Source organism: Leucoraja erinacea, chromosome 7 (genome assembly GCF_028641065.1).
Source record: "Leucoraja erinacea ecotype New England chromosome 7, Leri_hhj_1, whole genome shotgun sequence".
Taxonomy (NCBI): domain Eukaryota; kingdom Metazoa; phylum Chordata; class Chondrichthyes; order Rajiformes; family Rajidae; genus Leucoraja; species Leucoraja erinaceus.
The window spans coordinates 10,191,329-10,216,602 of NC_073383.1; the positions used below are offsets into that span (position 1 = coordinate 10,191,329).

Here is a 25,274-nt window from a genome sequence, read left to right on the forward strand (position 1 = left end):
TGTCTTGTTCACCATCTTAAACACCTGTACTGCCACTTATGCTGACAGATTCCTCAATGCTCCCAAGGACCCCTCCCTCACACACTAAGTTCCTTCCTTTATTTGCCTTCCCAAAATGTATCATTTAACATTTGGCAGGATTAAAATCCATCTGCCCCTTCTCCATCCAACTTTTCAGCTGGTCTCTGGCAGAAAGTTCATTGTATAGAATCTTAAAATGGAGGAACCAGTTATTCCGTCCCTTTGTTTTTTCATTCGACCAAAGTGAAAGTGGGAACAGGACGTCAGTGAGGCTGGTTTTCCCAAGATCATAAGTGATAGGTGTAGAATTACCACATTTGGCCCATCATTCAGCCGTTCTATCATGGCTGATCATTCTCTCACTCCTAACCTCATTCTCCTGCCTGCTCCTCATAACCTCTGACACCCATACTAATTAAGAATCTATCTATCTCTGCCTTAAATATTTCCATTGACTTGGTCTCCACAGCCTTCTGCGGCAATGAATTCCACAGATTCACCACCCTCTGACTAAAGAAATTCATCCTCATCTCCTTCCTAAAAGAACGCCCTTTAATTCCGAGTCTATGACCTCTAGTCCTAGACTCTCTCACTAGTGGAAACATCCTCTCCTGTCAATGCAGCTGATTTCTCATGTTGCTGGACTGGTCCTAGCTGCTACCTGGAGTTCCCAGAGGAACATTGCATCAGACTAAACGGTTATCAAGTGGCAGCAAAAATTGATTTATTGATTGAAAGATGTAGTATTAAAACAGGCCTTTTGGCCCATCGAGTCCGCACCGACTACCCGTCCATACGGGTTATATGTTATCTCACTTTCGCAGCTTTTCCCTACACACTAGGGGGAATTTACAAAGCCTATTTCTCTGCAAACCTGCACGTCTTTGGGATGTGGGAGGAAACCAGAGGACTCGGATGAAACCCATGCAATCACAGGGAGAACATGCAAATTCCCAACTGACAGCACCTGAGGTCAGGATCAAATCTGGGTCTCTGGTGCTGTGAGACTGGAGATCTACCAGCTGCGTCACTGTGCCATTACTAGCTCTAATTAGCTCTAAAGAAATCGCTCCTGACCTCTTTATTTGATTTGCCGGTTGCTGTCTTATGACAAACGATAATTGTATTACATTTCATTATTTTCCTAAACCACATGTTCCTATACCATGTTGTTCAGAAATAAAAACAATGTTTGCTCAGTCTGGCAATGAGAGTTCCCAGTTTTGGAGAAGGGTCCCATACCCCAAAAAACAAGTTTATCCTTCCACAGATGCTACCTGTCAGGCTGAGTGTTTTTTTTTAAACATTTTCTCCTGTAATCATGCAGATTTCTAACCATATAACCATATAACAATTACAGCACGGAAACAGGCCATCTCGGCCCTACAAGTCCGTGCCGAACAACTTTTTTTCCCCTTAGTCCCACCTGCCTGCACTCATACCATAACCCTCCATTCCCTTCTCATCCATATGCCTATACAATTTATTTTTAAATGACACCAATGAACCTGCCTCCACCACTTCCACTGGAAGCTCATTCCACACCGCCGCCACTCTCTGAGTAAAGAAGTTCCCCCTCATATTACCCCTAAACTTCTGTCCCTTAATTCTGAAGTCATGTCCTCTTGTTTGAATCGTCCCTATTCTCAAAGGGAAAATCTTGTCCACATCAACTCTGTCTATCCCTCTCATAATTTTAAAGACCTCTATCAAGTCCCCCCTTAACCTTCTGCGCTCCAGAGAATAAAGACCTAACTTATTCAACCTATCTCTGTAACTTAGTTGTTGAAACCCAGGCAACATTCTAGTAAATCTCCTCTGTACTCTCTCTATTTTGTTGACATCCTTCCCATAATTGGGCGACCAAAATTGTACACCATACTTCAGATTTGGTCTCACCAATGCCTTGTACAATTTTAACATTACATCCCAGCTTCTATACTCAATGCTCTGGTTTATAAAGGCTAGCATACCAAAAGCTTTCTTTACCACCCTATCCATATGAGATTCACCTGCAGATTTTTTGATTTTTTTTTCCTGCACCTTATTGTGCTTGATAAATTGATAAAGGGGCCGAGGTTTGCCATGGGATTCTTGTGCTAAAGGGGCTGTCCCACTGCGGCGACCTAATTGGCGAATTTAGAAGAGTTTGCCTTGGACTCGTACTAGCAGCATGATCGACACAAGGTCCTAGGAGGTCTTTGTAACTTTCCTCCATGCTCGGGAGTAGTCCCAGCGTAACGAGGCCTCAGCTAGGTCGCGACGTATTTTTCAACATGCTGAAAAAATGCCCGCGACTAAAAAAAGGTCCCATGGAAAAAAAACGATATTTTTTTACTCGTAGGTTTAGACAAAGTAGGTCGTAGTGGGTCAGCATGTTATTCATAGGTAATCGAAGGTAATCGTATAGTCTTCAACATAGTCAAAGGGAGGTCGAAGGAGGTCGTCTTCACTCTCCACTATTCGGTGTCCAATTTTCCCGAAGCTAGTCGAAGCTAGTCTTCAACATAGTCGAAAGAGGTCTTCAACATGACACTTTTTCAAACTCTCCTAAACTCGCTAATTAGGTCACCTCAGTGAGACAGCCCCTTAAACATGTAACATGGTAGAAGTTATCTGCTTCTATTGAGCCAATTTAGTTCAACCCGCCAAATGATTTCTGCTGCAGAATGTTAAATGTTGTAATTCATAAAATGGGTGTGTCTGTGATGGCTTTTCATCTTGTCTCTTTTTGACTTTTATAGAAAAGAAGATGCTGGCAGAACGGATTCCAGTTCCATCTAGCCCTGTTCCCATAGCGACCATCGATCTCGTACAACACCACTCGGATAGCATTATGCCCCACCTTGAAACTAAACTCCCTCTAAAAAAGACCAAGTACCAAGAGGAGCAGGAAGATGTTACAAAACCAGCCTGGGCCATCAGTTCATCACCTTGGGTCACTGTCGTCTTCGCCCTTTATCAGGTTGTGGAGATGGCAAAGATCGCAAAGTCAAATTCAGCTATTCAGCATCATATTCTACAGGTGAATTTTGCCAGGGAGGTGGGGGGCCGGGGAGGTGTGGGTCTGGGGAGCCGGGGAGGTCGGGAGGTAGTGTATTCCTCCCACTAGTGAAGCTTGGCTTCCACATGCTCCTGTTAAGAAAGCTCAAACTTCTCTCAGCCTGTTCTGTGGATGCTCCATCACCATTTTGAGCTGTCACAGGCCAATAATTTCCATGTTTTGTGAGAATGTTACATTTACAATACAATAATACAATACCATTTATTTGTCATTTGAACCTCACATGAGGTTCAAACGAAATTTGGTTTCTGCAGTCATACAAGAAAAGAACCAAGACACACACCAACACAATTTACACAAACATCCATCACATGAATCTCATCCTCATTGTGATGGAAGGCAAAGTCTTGTTTCTCCCCTGCTCTCCATTCTTCTCCCGATGTCAAAGTCCCCGGAGGGCGCTAGCAAGTCCGCGGCCATTTAAAGCCGCGCCGGGCGATGTGAGGCCCTACTCCGGGTCTTGATGTTGGAGCCTCCGGCGGGCGCTAGCAAGTCCCGCGGCTGTTTAAGCCGCGCCGGGGCGATGTAAGGCCCTGCTCCAGGTCACTTTCAACCCCGCAATTCGGGCGGGTGAAGTAGCCATTGTCGGTGCCCCGCAAAGCGGTCTCCCACCGGGGACCCGCGAGCTCCCGGTGTCACCATCTACCGGAGTCGGGTCGCAGCCGCGCACCACCGCAGCGTTCAAGACTATGGGAACATCCTTTATTTTATTTTTAATTTTTAATTTTCCTGATCTCCTGGTGATGGATCTCAGAGTTCAGTGTCTGTTTTGAGATTTAACTATGGGATATGAAAATGACACTGGCCACCCATCAGAGCCACCTCGATGCTGGCGTATGTTAGTCAAAGAGAGGAAACTAATTGATTCACACCATGCCTGTGGATTTGGTGCATTTTGCAGAGGGTTGATGATGTGTTTCCACTGACTGCTGTAGGTAGTCCATGACTCTGAATCAAACAAGATGGCCGGGATTCCCATTGCCTCATTGGACAGGGATTGAGGGGTGATCTTCGAACACTCTTTACATATATAATATTTTTCATATTTATGAAATGCTTAAGGGATTGGACATGTTAGAAGCAGGAAAAATGGTCCCCATGTTGGGGGAGTCGAGAACCAGGGGCAACAGTTTATAACAGAATAAGGGGTAGGCCATTTAGGACCGAGATGAGGAAGAACTTTTTCACCCAGAGAGTTGTGAGTCTGTGGAATTCTCTGCCGCAGTTGGCAGTAGAGGCCAATTCACTGGTTATTTTCAAGATAGAGTTAGATGTAGCTCTTAGGGCTAACGGAATCAAGGGATATGGGGAAAAAAGCAGGAACGGGATACTGATTATGGATGATCAGCCATGAGCATATTGAATGGCAGTGCTGGCTCGAAGGGCCGAATGGCCTACTCCTGCATCCATGTTTCCATGTTTTCCCCAGACGGTCAATGGCTCTGTTGCTACACTGGAGCTGAAGGTAAACCTATCATCATTATGTCTTCCTCTATTTGAGTGATGACTATTAAGATATGAAAATGGCCTTCATTTTCCAGGGTTGTTTAATGGAGCTGTATTTTTAGGGGGTGTGGTGTGCAGTGAGGCTAGGTTGGTATTGGGGCATGATAACATTGCATTTAGAAAATCCATTTGATAGAATCTACACTGATTAATGATGATAGGAAATCATTTGGCAAATCTGTGGGAGTTATTGGAGGTTGTACCAGAAGCTTGTTATGGGAGAATAGGTAGATCTGCACTTGGAGTTCTGCAAAGCCTTTAATTAGGCTTGTATTCCCCTGAATTTTAAGGAAAGCACGATGATCTAATTGAAGTATTAAACACTTCTGAAGGAGCTTGACAGGCTGAATGCTCAAATAGATTTCTCCCATGTGGTGACTCTACAATGTCACATGCATTACGGGATTAGGCATCTCAAAATGAGACAAGAAGTTTCTTCAGTAGAAATGTGTGCAACCTTGGTATTCCATGCCGTTGCTGTTACTGAATATACATAAATGTAGGTCGATAGGTTTTCGAACACAAGGGGTATCTGAGATCAGTGAAGAAAAATCGATTTGAAGTAGAATATCATCAGAGGTTTTATTGAGTGGAGAAGATTGCAGGGTCTGTTGGACCTTCGTCATTTCTAATGTTCTTTCATGGCGAACAGTAGGATTGTTTACATTTTGCTTAATTTTGATTCAAAACAATTAATGAACTTAGGCAATAGATAATAGACAATAGGTGCAAGAGTAGGCCATTCGGCCCTTTGAGCCAGCACCGCCATTCACTGTGATCATGGCTGATCCACAATCAGTATCCCATTCCTACCTTCTCCCCATATCCCTTCACCCCTCTATCTTTAAGAGATCTATCAAACTCTCTCTTGAAAGCCTCCAGAGAATTGGCCTCCACCGCCTTCAGAAGCAGAGAATTCCACAGATTCACAACTCTCTGGGTGAAAACATTTTTCCTCATCTCTGTTCAAAATGGCTTACCCCTTATTCGTAATCTACGGCCCCTGGTTCTGGACTCTGCCAACATCGGGAACAGTCGTATGCAAATTTCCTTTACCAAGACTAAAATATTGTGCTTGTTAATTTATTGTTGAGCAGCAAGTAATATGTTAACTGTGATTGCCTACACAAAAAATAAAATGCTGGAAACTGCCAGGTGTCATAAGCTGAACCAGGTGCTTACTCTCAACATAGTTCGCCCATATCTACATGGCAAAGGCATTTGAAGGTGTACTTGATAATGATGCTCCTACAGATTGGGAAGGGAAATAAATTGCTGCCTGCTTGAACTGCAACCTCATTCCCTTTGTCCACCCAGATCCTCCAACACCTATTATGTCCCGCCTCTGTTGTTATCTCTACCCATCCCTTCCCCGCCTGATTCCATCCACAAACCCACCCTTCTTCAACTGGATCCACTTCTTGTGTCAAATTTCGCCCCATCACCTCTTTATATTGGCTATCTCCCCTCCACTCTTTCAATCCATAGGAAGGGACTTGACCCAAAACATCCCTTCACAGATGCTTGCCCGAGTCCTCCAGCATTTATTTTTGCTATGGACTCTCGCATTTGCAGTCTTTGTGCTTCCACTGGAAATAAACTGCAGCCGATTTTTAGCTGAGTAAGTTGCCCTGCAGGTCACATCTTAACTTCAAAATATAATCTGTCATTTTGTATTTATTAACAATTTCAAAATATTTTCCAGTCTTAAAATTGCAAAATATCCTGCTGGGCCTTGTGGATGCATTATTCAACAATTATGAATGCAGAGTTACTGACACATATGAATGCAAGGTTACTAACACATATGATCAAAGGTATATTTGAGGAAGGAGGCGTTGAGCAATGTGTCATAAGATGAAAAAGAGATTTGGGAAGGGAATTCCTTGACCTGAGGCATGGATTCTTAAATTTCAACGATTCTTAAATTTAACAGCAATCAAATGGTCAGAAAAGGAAGATAACTAAAAAATATTATAGGGTTGGAGCAAATTATAGAAGGAGGAAAGTTTGAGACCATGTGGGATTAGTAATAAGGCTTAGAATACAGCAAGACAATGATCCCAAATATACTGCTAAAGCAACAAAGGAATTTTTCAAAGCTAAAAAATGGTCAATTCTTGAGTGACCCGATCTGAACCCAATTGAGCATGCCTTTTATATGCTGAATAGTAAACTGTGGGGACTAGCCCCCAAAACAAGCATTAGCTAAAGATGCCCGCAATACAGGCCTGGCAGAGCATCACCAGAGAAGACACACAGCAACTGGTGATGTCCATGAATCGCAGACTTCAGACATTGCAAGCAAAGGATATGCAAAAAAATAAATAAACATGACTACTTTCATTCAAATGGCATTGTTGTGTCCGAAACATTGCGGTGCCCTGAAATGAGAGGGACTATGTTTAAACACTGCTGTAATTTCTACATGGGAAAACCAAAATGTATAAAACTGGCCTTTATTAAAATATGACATTGTGCACTTTAACCAATTTTTTTCTATTACAAATCTCAAATTGTCGAGTACAGAGGCAAATAAATAAATGATGGGTCTTTGTCCCAAAACATTATGGGGGGGGGGGGGGGGGGGGGGCACTGTATGAACCAAACACAGGCAGATGGGACTCGTGTAGATCGGACAGGATGGTCAGTTTGGTCTGAAACGCTGTTTCCACGCTGTATGACTCCAAGTACAAGTTTTAATAATTCATCCTGAAGCTGAATGGTGCAGTTCCTTATCATTCCACCCCGGCTCTCTCATACAGCCATACACCCTAGCCACTAATAGATTTGATTGAATGGTTTGAAAGAGACAGTATGAAAACAGGCCCCTAGACCCACAGGGTCACAGTCGGACATAATCCATCACCCATTCACATGCGTTCTACATTACCCCACTTTCACACTCCAGGTAATTTACAGAGGCCAATTAACCTACAACTTTCACAACTTTGATAGGTCTGAATTACGTGCTGGGAAATAACCCAGCCTGACCCTCCCTATGTACATCTCCTTGCCGTATTTCAGCAGTTGTTTTGGTCAGCTGAAGGTATGGTAGCTGCTTTATAGCAACAACATAATGCACAAAGTAGAGGACTTGCCTAAGCCTGGGAGAGAACCTAAAGGCTCGGAGGCAACATATTTGAATTTCACTGTACCTTAATTGGTGCCTGTGACAATAAACTAACTTTGAAAATATAGAGTTGTTTAAAATCGCAAAGTTTAGCCTTGTTGGAGATGTTGGTACTGCTGCTTCTCTATTTGGCAAGCCTCGAGTTGTTCAGCTGTAAATCTGATTGAAAACTGACAGCAACCCTATCTAAGAGATGCCATTGCTTCACAATGTGACACGGGAGGGAAGTGGAAAAACTTTGCTACATCTGCTGAGTGGTCAGTAGGCAACTGGATGCCTCACATAAAGGCAACTTCCAGATCATTGGCAACCATTGTTTTCACGTTACTTTACGACATAGCCATTTCACACATTTGATCTAAGCCAGCTCACAGAGAAAACACCCACTCCCGCACTATTTATTTCTGTAATCAATTCACCCCACACATTGCCATCAACTCCCCCAGGTTTTGTCTACTCATTTACCCTCCAGCAGCAATTGATTGACCAATTAACCTGGCCAGAACTGCATGACTTTTAGACGTGGGAGGTCATCGAAACACACGCAAACCTATGCAGCTGCAGGGAGAAAGTACGAACCACACTCGGAGATCAGGTTTCAATCCTGGTTGCTGGAGAGAATGTAGCAACTTCACTGGCTGTGTGACTGTGCCACCCAGGGCTTACGCAGAAGGGACAAGGTTCCACTTACCACGCGGGTAGTCGGCTGAGGGCGCGACGGCTGCTCTACCTACAAGGCTATCTTCGCAGGTTTCAATTCCCCTTCCTGAATAACTTGAACAAAGAACAGCACAAAACCCACCCGGCGGTTTGGCATCCCATTCCTGGATTGTGCTGTCACAATCATCTTGTCCTCTTGGTAAGCCAATCAGGCAGAGCAGCTCCTGTCACTGGTTGAAGGATGCTACACAGCGGATTATGTACAATACTTCACTGTGGCCTGGAGTTCATTGAAGAACTCCACCAACTTTTATACAATAATACGTAATGACCAGATTTGTCAATGTCCAAACCATTTTTCACACCTGTGGGGATGTAGCTTTAAATTTTGCTCATTTCGAGTTCTCACTACAAATTTCTAGCAGAAAATATATTGGTCTGCAGAAACAATGGGTAGGTTCATAACAGATAGGAGCAGAATTAGGCCATTCAGCCCATCGTCTACTCTGCCATTCAATCATGGCTGATCCATCAGTCCCTCTCAACCCCATTCTCCTGCCTTCTCTCCATACTAATCAACTATGATAATGAATGGTCATCAGAGAAAATGCATTAAATGTTCTAACATATCTACAAACCTTTTTATTGTATGTTTTGGTGAATGAAAGCAAAATAAAAGAGGGCCCTGACAAACAATGTGGGGATTTTTACACTGATATAATTTTGTTTTGAGATGTAATGGGAGTGCCTTTAAGAATTCCTCTCAAAATGGATTTGTTGATATAATTTTATGGGAGTAGTCAGAACAATTCAAATTTAATTACAGAGCCAACAAGAAAAGCAATTTACTTGTGACTCCCTTGCAGAGCCTTAGAGGAGAATTAGAATGGATGTGCACTCAGTCATTGTGACGAAATAACCACTGTAAAAGCTTCAATCCCACAGCAGAGGGCAATGCAGTGGGTGCACTGGTTCATAGCTTCTAAAATCTGCTGTTTGGTAGGCAGTAGGAGATTTAACAAGAAAGCTGTTCAAATATAATAACCGTACATTCATATTGCATGAGGTTGCGATTGAAATTATGATTCATCTAACTACTTTAAGTACCAGTCATGTCAACATTTCATAAACTATAATAGCTAAACATATTAACTCAATGGGAGAGAACCTTGGTAAATATATATCTATCCGTTTATCTGCAATTTGAAATTGCCAGCTACAATATAAATTTATGTTTATATTTTCATTGCAGGAGGCTAACGACACCCCAGTATCTCCGGACCCTTGGCCATTAGGAGTCTCAGCACAGTCTGAAACGTCATCTGCTGGCAGCAAGCAAACAGAGACACAAGTCCCCGTCGCTACCTCTAATCTGGATGACATGGACAGCACAAACCAAGAGAAAGGGGTCATCCAGCCAGAGGTGCCCAGGAACTTTATCCCCTTACCAGGAAATGGAAACCCAAATATTAGCCCAACTTCCCCTCACCAAACAAGTGCCCAACCAAGTCAGAAAGACGTTTCTTGATTAAGCTTAAGGATCACAAAGCACTTCATTTAACAGCAATGTATTCGGCCTTCTCTGGTGGACTTTAAAACGAAAACAAGGCAGAGGAAAAATGTTCAAGAATGCATTGTTTTCACAGTATGCCCTCATTATCGATACGCCACTAATGGCTAATAACGTATATTTCAGAAATGACAAGGTACTACCATGATTTATTTATGTTTTTGGAATATTAATAGCAGACGCAAGTGCCTGTTCATATACAAAGGACATATGAAAGTCTATCCAAAATGCTCAATGTTTGCCTCAATTTAAAAAAAAACCTGTGTTGAGCTCTCACAATATATTAATTCAGGATGAAACAAGCATTGCACTTACAAACCAAGATGTCATTACAATAGACAAAACTGTGCAACCAGGAAACAAACTGTCACACTGAAAGTTTTTATTTAAACATCTCATTCAGCTCTGAATGAAAATGTAAAAAAAACAAACTGGAGCCTATGTGAATGTCTTGCCATTTTGGAGCAGGGATGCTGCTTGGTGTTCAGAGTATATCTGTCAAAATGATTTTGGTTATCCCTTAAGTATGTGCCCGAGATGCTGATCAAAGGAAGCTGCCACCTTTTAACGAGCTAGGTAATATTTATATTTCAACCTGAACGATGGTAATATGGATTAGGAATACACCTGTGCCGTTTTTCACTTAAAATATTTAATGTATCATTTCAAAATTTCCAGTGTACGGTTCTGGGTGCTCTGAATCCAATTTGCTGTTTAAATGTTCTGAGGAAAGTCATCTTCCAGTTTCAGTGGCAAGCTTAGGTTTAGAATTTTCTCTGGTATTTAATGAAGAATCAACAATAGGTGTAAGCTAGATATTTCAATTTAAAAGTTTGCCAAAACTAAAGCAGGCTACGCCACCTGCTTCTCTCACACTCGGACACAAAGTAAATTGTGGAATTCTTTGCCACAGAAGGCTGTGGAGGCCAAGTCAGTGGATATTTTTAACGGAGATAGATAGATTTGTGATTAGTACGAGTGTCAGAGGTTATGGGGAGAGGCAGGAGAATGGGGTTAGGAGGGAGAGATGGATCAACCATGATTGAATGGCGGAGTAGACTTGACGGGCCAAATGGCCTAATTCTACTCCTATTCCTTATGACCTTAAATTACAAGTTAACCATTTCAAAAGATCCATTTATCTCTGAGGCAAAGAAAGAAGAAAAAAAAATAGCGGCCTGGATTTTGAAGTTGACAGCATTCAGACCTAGGACTCATTGCTGATATTGAGAGAATTTGTCCACAAAGATATGCTGTACACTTTTCAGACATTAGTTGCCTTCAGAAAAGGGATCCTTGAAATCCAGTGGCTGACTAGCCCAATCACATTACAATAATTCTCACGAACAAAAAGGAAATATTTAACATTTTACAGTACTAAATAATGAAACATCATAAGAGGCAGACATTAAAATGTCATAAATAAACTTTATTGAAAAAATAAAATAAAAATTATTTATGATATTGATGAGAGAATTACAATTACAAATAATCTACAAAATCAGATATTGTATGGATGGGTTCACTAAGCAGTAACTGAGGTTTAATGTTCTCTTACTGACCATGAGACCTCATGCAACAATGCAGGCTAGTTTTTGATTATTTTACTGCAAGATCTCATTTTAAATTTTAAATACTTAAAACTTTCATCAATTCAGTTAATTTGCTTGATTACACAGCACCTGGAGTGAAATATGACACAAATTTAGTGATTTTTACATTAACAATATTCAGACACGCATATCTTTTCACTGTCAGTTTTCCAAAGCAAGGCAAATTGAATCGTGCCACAAAATTTAGGCCATTAACATTGAGTTGCAAATTATGCACAGGTTACTCCATAACACAAAGATTCCGTTTCTAAAGTTTGCATCTCTTTGTTTATGTTACCTAAAAGGAATTGGAAATTTCATAGGCAAATATCTTGGAATACAACTTTATCATAAAATCTCAGCAGTATTTTCTGCATATTGCTAAAGGGAAGTAGATTTGAGTTTGAAAATAACTCTTAAAAGGAACAATGAGTCAAAATACAAACAGTATAGTCTTGGTGGTGGGGAGGGCTGCAGGGAGATTCAATATGAAGGCAACTTGAATGTAAGAGAGGGACTTAGATGACAAAGGAACTCAAATGTAATAATTGATAGCTGGTAGTCACGCACATCTAGGAAATTAATGCAAGGGCTATCTGAAGAATGTTTTACGCCAGAAGGATTTTTAAAAAACTGAACAATTTCATGCTCATGGTTTGAAACCTCCTTCCTTTCAATAAATGGGCTTCAAATCATAGCGAATTGCAATCTGAATGTTTGAATGGGCAGTAATGTGGATTGACTCATTATTGCACAGATATAGATAGGGTATTGCATTTGTACAATTTGTAAAATAGTTAGTGCCTTCTGTCTATTTAATTAACACAGTATGTAAAAAATAACGAATTGATTTTGTAGTGGCTTTTTGCGTGTTGATATTTTGTGATTGTTTCTGTAGAATTATAAACTTATTAAATTGTACAGCAATTGTGTTAGTGCTGAGAAAATAAAATTGTTAAATTGATAATTTTATTAATAAAATGCTGTATAAAATTATGAGATTGCGTTTTATTTAAAAAATTAGTTAATTTGCCATTTCTAACAAAACTGAAAAACATTGATGATGAAAAGTTTTGTTAATATTGTTTTTGAGACAAACCCTAAATGAAAACCCAATCCAATCATGTAATCTGGATGAAACAAGCTAAAATTGCAGAGTTATATTAAGGCAAGATGTGGACATAAGGAGCTGCAGATGCTGTAATCCTGTGTAGAACTGCAGATGCTGTAATCTTGCGTAGAACAGACAATGCTGCAGCAACTTAGCGAGTCAGGCAGCATCTCCAGGGGACATGAATAGGTGGCGTTTCTGGTCGGGATCCAGCCAAAGGGTGAAGTCTGACTCGCTGAGTTACTCCAGCACTTTGTGTTGGTATCAAGACAAGCTTTGAAATCATGGGGCATTGATCTTAACATTTATTTGATGATTACATTGGGAAGTAACTTTAAAAAAATTCCTTGAGTTGGTAAGCTTTAGGCCATTACGATCAACGAGCAATGCTGTATTGGTAACAGTAATTTTTAGTCCACCCACTGGAGGGAGCTGTCATCTCAAATGTTTCACACAAATGTGTGCTCTTCCCAAAGGTAGGAAGATGATCCAGTTAAATACAAGAATCCTGACAAGACAACCACTTCACCTCATTATTCAGCAAAGAAATCTTCACAAGCTTAATGGATCATATTTTGACTCATGAATAATAGATTTTATCTATGGAAACAGCTGATGTTAACAATGCCATTTAAAAAAAAACATAATTCTCAATTCTTCATTAGTCTCCAATGGTCTTACATATTAAACATTAATAATCATAACTTTCATGAAAGTCAGATCCATATGAAGAATAACATAATTAACAATACATTTTCAAAAATGAGAGTGGTTTTAGATTCATGAACAAATAATTCACAACTTTATTTTTGGCATAAAACAAAATGTTTAAAACAAGTAATCTGGTGTTTGTATTAAATGTAGTCTGCTATTTGAGATTTTTAGTTGAATTTCACTAAAGCTAGCTGAAGGAGAAAGAACATGGTCTAAACTCACTTTATGTGATGTGGCGTATTTAAACTTTCAGCAGGCTTTCCACAAGAACCTGTACAAGGGGTTCAGTCAATAACAATACAGCAGGTGGAATGGGGGGTAAGATGCTAGTTTGGACTGAGAATTGGTTTGACAATTGATCTTACAGAGATGTATAAAATCATGAGGGGAATACATCAGGTAGATGCAGAGTCCCTCTCCCAGAGTAGGGGAACTGAGGACTAGAGGACAGAGGTTTAAGGTGATGGGGAAAAGATTGAATAGGAATCTGAGGGGTAACTGTTTCACACAAAGGGTGGTGGGTGTATGGAACAAGCTGCCAGAGGAAGTAGTTGTGGCTGGGACTATCCCAACGTTTAAGAAACAGTTAGACAGGTACATGGATAGGACAGGTACGGAGGGATATGGACCAAATGCGGGCAGGTGGGACTAGTGTAGCTGGGACATGTTGGCCGATGTGGGCGAGTTGGGCCAAAAGGCCTGTTTCAAAACCATCACTCAAGGACAAAAAGCACAGTGTGAATAAATATGTACATGTGCCTGGACCCCAGCTGTTCACAATTTATATCAACAACTTGACTGAGGGGATCAAAAGTAATATTTCCAAAATTCCTGATATTATAAAACTAGTTGTGATTGCGAGTTTGGAGAAGAATATATGGACAAACTAAATGAGTTGGCAATATCTTGGCTACAAAATACAGTGTGGAAAACAGGGCTTTAACATCAGTGCACAAAAGAACAGAATATTTCGAAATGGTAATATTGAGAAATGTACGAGGGGATATGGGAACACAGGCAATTGAGAGAACACATGCAGATACAGCAAGCAATTGGAAAAGCAAATCGTTTGTTGGCCTTCATTACCAAGAGGATTTGAGTATTTAAGTAAATTTGTCTTACTGAAATTAAACAGTTTCAAGGTATCATCTATAGTGTTGGTCCCTAAGCTTAAAATGTATATGAATGGCAGAGAGGGAACACAAGGAAGATTCACCAGATTAGTTCCTTGGCTGGCAGATTTGCCATATGAGGAGATAGGAGCCTGTATTCTATACTGCCGAAAATATGAGAGAGAATCTCATTAAAACTTAAAGGACAGTTCTTGCATTGTTCAACAGGTTGGATACAGGGAGAAAGACTCCCCCCCCCCCCCCCCCCCCCCCCCCATTGGAAGATTCTGGAATCAGGGATTAGGACAGGGACGATGACTTACTTCACACGGAGGTTGGCAAATCTTTGGATATCAACCCCTGAAGTTATCAGTTATTGAATTCAATCAGAGAATGGTAGATTTCTGAAGATATGGGGATATGGGACTGCAGAAAAATGGAACTGAAATAGATGTTCACCCATGGTTTTGATGAATGGTGGAGCCAGCTTGCAGAGCCAGATAGAGACCATTCCTAATTCTTATGTCCTTGCCTATGAGTGAAGCTAAATAACAAAGCATTTTAATTTATTGTGTATGTTGGATTTTCAAAATATGTCTCAAATCCAAAGATTATGTAATGCACATTGTATTCCTGTTCATTTACTTCGCAATGTTGTGTGCAAAATAATTTCTCTGAGAGTAAGAGGGTAAAATGGCAGCAAGGCACATAAATGACTGCCATTTCAAACTGGAATTTGAATTTAACTTTGAATTTTCGAATTATAATTGTGCAAGACATTTTCAGATGATATTCCACTTCATTTTATGCACACATTTTGATTCTAAAATAAAGATAAAACTCGATCAGGCTGACCACCAATTTTTCATTGTCCTACCTATGTATTAAGACATTTCTCAACTCAGTCCGAAATGGCTGACCACTTATTCTGATTCCGTTCTAGATTCAAAAATACCTTTAAACAACATAATCTTTACTTAATTTTCTAATAATTTAGTCGAAAATTAATTTCATCTAATAAATTCCTTTTTAGCACAGCTTTAATCACTGGGATTTAGAACTTGATCTAACCCTGATTGTATTGTTATTAAAATAATAAAAATAAGACAAAAAATTGTTATCTGAATGGAACGCAAGATAAAAATGGTGTCCAAATGAAATGAATCTTAAAATTGTGAACATCTGGAAATTTCTTGAACAGATATTAATCAAATATTCAAATTTAATACTCCAAGTTAGGTTTAAAATTCAATCCATTCAGACTAAGTACCGGCAACTCTCTCTCTCTCTCTCTCTCTCGAGGGGAAATTCTTTTGATTTACCCTGAACTAAAAGAGCAGGAATACAATGTGCTTCACGTAATCTTGGGCATCTGAGATATCTGCACAAATACATGACTAATCCTCATGTTTAAATACCAAAAGGAACCTGCAAATTCTAATCTCTTCTTTAAAAAATTAAGGAGATCAGAGAAGGAAACAATATTCATAATGCAATTATATGTTGTCCTTGGATCATATTTCATGATTGCTGAAATGGCTTGCACATATCAATCACATTATTTATGACAAGAATCCATTTATCCCACCAACTCAGGGCAGGGTTGATGGAAATGCTGATAGCACCCAATCGATTAAGGCTGCCCTACAATTAACTAGCTGGAGGCTGGTGAAAGGAGTAGCAGAACACTGGTCTTGTTTTGTCAAAGTCTGTGCTCAAAGCAGAGGCTCTCGCTGCAACAAAGCAGAGCCACTGCCCTGATGGGTGTTGTAATGGGAGCGACTATAAGCACTGGGACTTGCTGACTGCCACGTTTACATTGCTCTTCCTTCAACCAGAAATCTTTTGGAAGTGCTAATCTTCACTACAAGTAATGGACACAGAAGCATCATCTGTGGCGACCAGAATCAGGGCCTTCAAGACCTCAGAATTCGATTAGATACTTGCGACAAACCAGTTATCTTTCAATAGGACAGAAGAGAAATCCACTGGGTGAATTACACATTCACAAATCATACCGTAATAAGAAGAAATATGAGAGGCACCTGAGCATACAAATTAATGTCTGCAACCTGGCTAAGGGCTGGGATTTTTTTTTCCCCTTAAATCACTGGTTGACAAAAAGAAAATGCTACTTCAATAATAGGGTCAGCGCTAACCAGAACCACATGCATTAGTGCAAATTATTTTTCCAAAAAGAAAACTCAAACCCATATACCACGTACAGATTCACTGATCATCTCATCTCCGTAGTCTCAGTCTATTTTTGTGCATCCGCGTGTAAGAAATAACCAGACCAGATAATTCCATGTGGACTTATTTGGTGCATTAGTCAATCTCTGTTTGGAATGACTCAGAAAATCCATTCAGAAGCAAGTGAAGCAAGAATTAATATGCAATCTCATCCACTTCGTGACCATCGCCTACAGCCATCACCTCACCGTTCTGCACGACTGAGCCGTTCTCCTCTTCTGCTGCAAACAGTTGGGCTTCCAAGAAAGAGCCCCCAATTCCATAATGTTGGTCATGCATCCACACCTCCTCGTGTGTGAGATGTGATGCTCCCAGGATAAAGTCTGCTAGTCTAGAAATTAGAATAAAGGAGAAAATGAAGAGAAGTCCGCACCAGCCCCAGTGGATCCAGGGAAAGAGAATTCCCCGACCAGTGGGCCAGAAGTTTCAAATTAGCTTTCAATCAGGCAAGGAATAGAAGCAAGGCATACATCCATTCAATTCCAGCACATCCCAAGTAAATTGTAGGTCTGACAAAATAGGACCATGCAAAGTGCAGGAATAGCATCTCATATTTCACTTGGGTAGCTTACAACCCAATGTTATTAACATTGAATGCTCCAATTAAGGTAACTAAGCTACTTACAACCCCCCCCTCACCCACCCACCCACTCCGCCCTTCCCTGTGCCTCACCTAGGTTTGCATCCAAATACCAACAGTATTCTACATGATTACTATTCACTAATTTATCAGCAACTGTGGTGAGTATAGAAGTTGGGAGGTCATGTTGCAGTTATAGAAGATGTTGGTGAGAGCACATTTAGAGTGTTGTTTTCAGTCCTGGGCATCATGTGATGGGAAAGATGTTGTCAAGCTGGAAAGGGTGCATAGAAGATTTACGAGGATGTTGTTAGGACTCAATGGGCTGAGCTCCAGGGAGAGGTTGAGCAGGCTAGGACTCTATTTCTTGGAGAGAAGGTGGATACGGGTTGATCTTATAGAGGTGTACAAAATGATGAGAGGAATAGATCGGGCACACACACACACACACCCACACACACACACACGCACACGCTCTTGCCCAGAGTAGGGGAATCGAGAACCAGAGAACATAGGCTTACGATGTACAGGAAAAGGTTTAATGGGAACCTGAGGGGCAACTTTTTCACACAAAGAGTGATGGGTGTATGGAACGAGCTGCCGGAGGAGGCAGTTGAGACGGGTACTATCACAACGTTTAAGAATCATTTAGACAGGTACATGGACTGGGCAGGTTTAGAGGGATAGGGGGCCAAACGCAGCCAGGTTGAAATAGTGTAGATGGGACATATTGGTTGGTGTGCACAAGTTGGGCTGAAGAGCCTGTTGACTAGGATTACTAGGACTAAGATTCTGTGACCAGGCCAGCAACAATAGTAGGTTACACAGAAAAGCTGGAGAAACTCAGCGGGTGCAGCAGCATCTATGGAGCGAAGGAAATAGGCAACGGGGCATGAACATCGAATTCTCCCAATTTTGTTAGTCCTTGCTGTCTCCTCCCCTTCCTCAGCTCCCCTGCTGTCTCCTCCCACCCTCCAGCCTTCTGGCTACTCCTCCTTTTCCCTTTCTTGTCCCCACCTACCCCCACCCCCGATCAGTCTGAAGAAGGGTTTCGGCCCGAAACGTTGCCTATTTCCTTCGCTCCATAGATGCTGCTGCACCCGCTGAGTTTCTCCAGCTTTTCTGTGTAACCTTCGATTCTCCAGCATCTGCAGTTCCCTCTTAAACAGCAACAATAGTAGATCACTTTTGTAAACCACTTTCACTGAAAATGTGTTTTATTTACACAATATGTGAGCCAGTTACTTATCTTCCCATTTCAAATGATTATAGGCTACACTTCGAACATTACGGAATCAGTTTCAGGTTCATGATGTGCAGTGAATAAGCTTTAATGCCTTCCGACAGCAAATGGAAATACAACAGCCTTAGGAAATGTCTAGTTCGAGATATATGAATACTTCCAATTTACTTCCCCTCAAATTACAATTTACAGAAAATGTAATCGAAGGCCAGGACTTAGGAGCACAATTTAAAATCTTAACTAGATTTAAAATCTGAGTCTGAGAACAAAATATATATTTTTAATTCTATATTATGAAATCTGTTTTTGTTCTTTGGATAAGCCAAGGGCTTCACAGATAAACCAATAGCTTTGTTTATCTGTGAAACTGTTATTCTGAAATTAAATATAGTGCCTAATTTATGAACAGAAACATCACACAAATAGAAATAAAGCATGTTCACTGCAGATCATGAACCTGAAACTGATTCCGTAATGTTCGAATTGGTTAGTAATGTGGTACCAGGACACCTCTCCCTTCAAGTCAGCAAGATGAAGGAGTTTGTCATTGACTTCTGGAAACTTGGGGGTGGGGGTGGGGGGGTACACTAAAGCTGCTCTGATTAATTATTATTTTTTAATCACGAGTGATTGGGTTGTCAGGACTTTCATGTGAAGAAAGACTGGATAGACTCGGCTTGTACTCGCTATAATTTAGGAGATTGAGGGGGGATCTTATAGAAACTTACAAAATTCTTAAGGGGTTGGACAGGCTAAATGCAGGAAGATTGTTCCCGATGTTGGGGAAGTCCAGGACAAGCGGTCACAGTTTAAGGATAAAGGGGAAATCCTTTGGGACCGAGATGAGAAAAGCATTTTCACACAGAGTGGTGGATCTCTGGAACTCTCTGCCACAGAAGGTAGTTGAGGCCAGTTCATTGGCTATATTTAAGAGGGAGTTAGATGTGGCCCTTGTGGCTAAAGGGATCAGGGGGTATGGAGAGAAGGCAGGTACAGGATACTGAGTTGGATGATCAGCCATGATCATATTGAATGGCAGTGCAGGCTCGAAGGGCCGAATGGCCTACTCCTGCACCTATTTTCTATGTTTCTATCTATGAATCTATTAAATTTCTAAACTTTCTCTTCTCTAGAGCTAGTACTAGAATAGGATGGTACAATAATTAATTGCTTTGTAAATACATGTTTGGTAACTTTTCAGCCAGTCTATCCAGTAAAGCTAAGCAAAAACTTAAAGATAACCAGTTTTGGACCAAATAACTAAGATTGGGACTAAAACTGATCATTGGTTAACTTGAAACTTTTGACATTGATCTGAAGAACCATATAGTCGGGATGACCACCAGTGTCATTAAGCCCGGTCAAAACTCAGGCATTTTCCAGTGATTGTGTCATTCGCATGACATTCACTTAGCCGTTGGTTGATGTGTTGTACAAGTGGCCACATAACATGTCTGCTTCTGGTGATGAAGATGAGAATGAAGAGGGTAACATCTATGAACAAGAGAAGATTGAGGATTCCGATGATGAGAACGAAGGCATTGATGACTCCATGTGGGTTAAAGATCAATCCGTGGTGCAAATGTTTAACCTGTCGACAATATTGATGAATTGATTCGAAAAAATCCAAAAAATAAAATCACTGCGTTTTTCCACAAATCACCCATGAGAGATGATTTACTGCAATATCTAGTCAAACATGAAAAAGGAAATGAAATTGCATTGATCCGTGATTGCAAAGCACATTGGAATTGAATGCTGGCTATGCTGATGCAGTTTTGGAAACGAAAGATGTCATACCAACAGTGTCTAGTGAGCTTTCATCCAGCCATCTTTTCCCATCTGAAACTGAATTGCAATTGGCATCCGAGTTAGCGGAAAGTATGGACTTGTTTGAAATGAGCGTCCTCGCCCTTGGACAAGGTGACTGCAACTTAGTCATAGCTGACAAAATATTTGATTTTGTGCTGATCAACCTGGAGCAGCAAACTGGAGATATCAGCAGAAAACTGTATGAAGCTGATCGTGCCAGGATTGAGCAGAGAAGAAACCCAGGCATTTCACAACTTCTCAGGCACTTGTTTGATCCAATGGATTAGGACTCTGCCTGGAACCCCCGACTTGCGTACCCACCAACAAATGATCTTGCCAAAATTGCAAGAGATGTTTACATGCTGCTGTTCTCAAAGCCGATTAATTATTTGATGACAATGGTGAAGATGATAATGATCAATCTGAGCCCACTGCGAAGCAGAGTAAATCAGAAGAGCTCAATGCCATTCTCTCCAGAAAGAATGTCAAGATGCCGAAGCCAATGGAGTCATATTGAAACCCGCAAAACATTTTGAAGATATTGAAGCAAGAAATGGCTGCCCTGGAAAGCAAGTCAAAATGCCCAAGCCAAGAAAGAATGAGTTTTAATTTGAAAAGGGACAAAGTGATTAATCAATAATGAATCACTTTTTCAAAATTAATCAATCAATCAATCAGTTAATCAGAAAGCAGCCCTAGTGTATACAGCCCATTCGGTATCAATGCTGCTTTAGTGGAGATGGTCGAGTGTTTTAGATTCCCAAGTGTAAATATCACCAACACAGACATGGACAGACATCGACAGACACAGGCACACACAAAGGCTCTCACACTGACACACACACACAGACGCGCACACACAGACGCGCACACACACGCGCACACACACGCGCACACACAGACGCACACACAGACACACACACAGACGTGCACAGAGTAATTGTAAATGTTTCAGATACATTCTTCCCCAACAAGAGAATACAGAGGCTGGAGGCCGCTTAGCTGCATAGCATTAAAACATCAGAGCTCAGAGATAAACCTGAGGTCTGTTGGAATGTATAATTTACCCAATACTTTCCCCCATCATGGTTAAAAATACATCACAACCGTAACCACAGTTTGTACAGTATGTAACAACGGATATTGTGTGGTAATGGGGTAAGGGTCATTGGCAATGATACTGCCCCACTTACCTTTTTGGGGTGCTGATTTTTGCTACCATTTCCCATGTAGGAAAATCCTGACTCCTACAACAGAGGCGAAGTTCCTCAAGAGCCTTCTTAGTCTCCATTTCAGTCTGTTCTCTGTATTCCTCTTCAGTAATGAAATAAATTTGTGGCTTTTTAATAAACTGTTTAATATTTCTGTAATTGAAAACAAAGCATTGAAGGTAAAGTACACAATGAATTTTGTGTTTTTAATGTTCAGTTCAGTTTATTGTCACTTCTACCGAGGTTCAGTGAGAAGCTTTTGTTACGTGCTTGCCAGTCAGCGGAAAGACAATACGTGATTACAAACGAGCAATTTATAGTGTGATAATACATGATATGGGAATAACATGTAGTACAAGGTAAAGCCAGCAAAGTCTGATCAAAGATAGGCTGAGAATCACCAATGAGGTAGATAGTAGTTCAGCATTGCTTTCTGGTTGTGGTAGGGTGATTCAGTTGTCTGATAACAGCTGGGAAGAAACTGTCCCTGAATCTGGAGGTGTGCGTTTTCACACTTCTACACCTTTTGCCCGATAGGAGAGGGGAGAAGGGGAAGTGGCCAGGGTGTGACTCGTCCTTGATTATGCTGCTGGACTTGCCGAGGCAGCGTGAGGTATAAATGGAGGCTAGTATCCAAGGATCTTCTTAACCTGACAGCCTTGTTCACAATATTCCCTCTCACGTGCTGGAGCTCTACGCTTGACACCAGTTATCGATGTGATGTTGGTGGTGTCTGTCAATTGGCCAGTGGCTTTGGCTTCTTTCACCAACTTTATGCTTCTGCAAAATGTTGGTATTTAATCTTTGGTAAGCAGGTCATCAAATAGGTCAGAGCATCAAATTCGAGATTCAAAACTAAAGGAATGGATATTTTAACATCACCTTACTTTCAATCACACAAACATGTGAAATACTGCACTCTACTATCAAACCTCGTTATAAGGAATATAGGTTAAAACTTGTAAAGTAACTTCATTTTGTTGCAGAAGATTAAAATTACTTAAAACGAGTGGCTCATCTGTAGTTACAAATGCTCAACTAAATCAATTGTGTAATTGTATAGCTGGTAGAGTCACTGTCTCACAGTATCAGAGAACCAGGTTCAATCCTGATCTCGGGTCCTATCTATATGGAGTTTGCAGGTTTTCCCTATGACTGCATAGGTCTCCCCCGAGTACTCTAGTTTCCTCCCAGGTCCCAAATACTTGCAGGTTTAAAGATTAACTGTCTGTTGTAAGTTCCCTCCAGTATGTAGCTAAGTGGTAGAAACTGGGTGGACATTATGAGTATGTGGGGATAATGCAATGGGATTGTGTACAGTTAATGGTTGTCATGGACTGACCAAAGGGCTTTTTCCATACTATATGTCCCAATTACTCTAAATATTCAACTTTTATCCGGGTGGTCTCTTGGCAAAACCATTCAATGCAGTTTAACCAGTTAACCAATTAATGCTTTTACTTAAAGTATATAAATCTCATAAATCAAAACATGCAAGGATGTTTAAGATCATAAACCTCCATCAAGATTGTGCATAAGTTACCAATATATTTTACTTCATTATGAAGAGCACAGAATTATGAGTCATCGGGAATAAGTAGTGCAGATACACATATTTGTACATAGGCTTTCTGAAAGCACTGTGCCTTACCAAATGCTCAGCAAAGTTATCGTTCAAGTCTAAGCATTGAGATGTTTCATTTCTACATGGCTTGGTTTCCAGGTCATACGCCATCCACTGGTGGCGTGATGTACACAGAGGCAGGAAATGTTGATGCTGATAGTTTGCCTCTATTACAGTCTTGTGTGAGTATTGAGTAACATTGTGGTGGTTTACAGAAATGTAAACAAGTCAACTTTAGGTGCAGGCTGCAAGCAGCAGGATTGCAACCAGCTAGGAAGAAGCCTTAAATTTCCTTGATGCCAACTAGGCATCAACAAAATATGAATTGTGTTTGTGCTTTGGTTTTAAAGCATCCTAACAAAAACCAGTGTAGGCAAACTCGGCATGGATTTCTTTCACCAATTTTATTTGTTGGGCGAGGGGTTGGTGGCAAAATGGGGTTAGGTGAAAGCACCGTAGATAGACACAATTTAAGGAAGTAACTGAGCGGGACAGGCAGCAGTCTGAAGAAGGGTTTCGACCCGAAACGTTGCCCATTCCTCTTCTCCAGAGATGCTGTCAGATGCACTAATTAAAAAAAACATTAGTGCTGTCAGTCTGCACTAATTAAAAAAACATTTATCGAGCATCCATACACTTTGTAGAGATGCAGTTCAAATGGGTAGTTCAAGACAACAGTAATCCTGAGAACAGTAAATCTAAACAAATTAACCTGAATCATTCCAAACAACATATTATCTGCCCAGCTACATTTCTACATTCATACAAACAATGTGTCAACCTTTTGCACCCTCATCTGCTTTTTCAGCCCGATGTGAAGGATGCCACACAATCTTTTGAAGTGGAGCGAGAAAATAATGTTCAATATTATAACAAATGTTTAATCTCCCCCCTCGACTCTGTCCAAGGTCCCTGACCGTCTTTCCAGGTGAGGTAGAGATTCACTTGCACCTCTTCCATCCTCATCTGCTGTATCCGCTGTTCCAGGTGTCGACCCCTATATATTTGCAAGACCAAGCGCAGCTTCGGCGATCATTTTGCTGCACACCTCCGTCAGTCCGCCTAAACCCACCTGCTCGCCTGGTTGCTAAACACTTAAACTCCCCTTCCATTCCCACACTGACCTTTCTGTCCTGGGCCTCCTCCGTTGTCAGAGTGAGGCCCAGCCCAAATTAGAGGAACAGCACCTCATATTTCGCTTGAGCAGCTTAAACCCAAGCGGTATTAATATTGATTTCTCTAACTTAAAGTAACCCTTGCTTTCCCTCTCTCTCCATCCCTCCCACTCCATCCCTCTCTGTCCAGTCCTACTGTCGACTACAGTTTACCCGTTTGCTTTGTTGTTACCTTCTCCCAGCTAACAATAATCTATTCTACATGTTTCTTGATCTCGATGCCTTGTTCTGTTTTCACAGCTTACACTTCCTTCTCTATGTATCTCCCTCTCCACTGACATCAGCCTGACGAAGGGTCTCAACCCAAAACGTCACCCATTCCTTCTCTCCAGAGATGCTGCCTGTCCCGCTGAGTTACTCCAGCATTTTGTGTCTCTCGGTTCAACCTCAAACCATTTGATTGTCACATAATATTATTGTAACCTCCTGGCTGTTTTGCAGAGCTTGCTCTGCCCAAATTGGTTGTAATTTGTTTATTGTTACTAGAATAGATTGTAATTCAAAATAATTTAATTGGTGATTAAGCTTCTTCACATCTTTAAATCACAAACTTATACAGGAGCATTCCAGTACAATCATGCAAGCATCAAATTTGTTTGAAAACTCACCTCCATGTTCTGGGTAGAAGCAAGGAACTGCAGATGCTGGTTTACACAATAGGACACAAAGTGCTGCAGTAACTCAGCGGAGCAGGCAGCGTCTCTGGAGAACATGGAAGCTCTATAGATGGTGCCTGACCTGCTAAGTTACTCCAGCACTTTGTGTCCTTCCATGTTCTGGGATTTCTCTGGGCATTACAACTGTTTCTACACTGGATATATCTTGAATAAAAAATAGCTCATTTCGGCTGGTTAAAAATTAAACTTGGAAGCCTGATTTTAAGGACAGTTTGG

The 25,274-nt window shown here is 41.0% G+C and overlaps 2 protein-coding genes across 2 annotated transcripts in view; one reads left to right on the forward strand and one right to left on the reverse strand.

Moving 5' to 3' along the window:
* mfsd6b (major facilitator superfamily domain containing 6b) overlaps positions 1 to 12,851 on the forward strand; it is a 63,238-nt gene extending 50,387 nt beyond the window's left edge. The window contains exons 6-7 of the mRNA XM_055637769.1: positions 2,766 to 3,046; positions 9,637 to 12,851. Coding sequence (XP_055493744.1) covers positions 2,766 to 3,046; positions 9,637 to 9,912 — 557 coding nt within the window. The 3' untranslated portion in view covers positions 9,913 to 12,851. The remainder of the gene's footprint in view (positions 1 to 2,765; positions 3,047 to 9,636) is intronic.
* A 1,902-nt stretch (positions 12,852 to 14,753) lies between these two features.
* The window catches only part of LOC129698641 (nuclear envelope integral membrane protein 1a-like), a 35,203-nt gene continuing 24,682 nt past the window's right edge, over positions 14,754 to 25,274 (reverse strand). Inside the window, exons 8-9 of the mRNA XM_055637770.1 lie at positions 21,565 to 21,735; positions 14,754 to 17,067 (exon numbers count right to left, since the gene is read on the reverse strand). Of these exons, the coding sequence (XP_055493745.1) occupies positions 16,872 to 17,067; positions 21,565 to 21,735 (367 nt within the window). The 3' untranslated portion in view covers positions 14,754 to 16,871. The remainder of the gene's footprint in view (positions 17,068 to 21,564; positions 21,736 to 25,274) is intronic.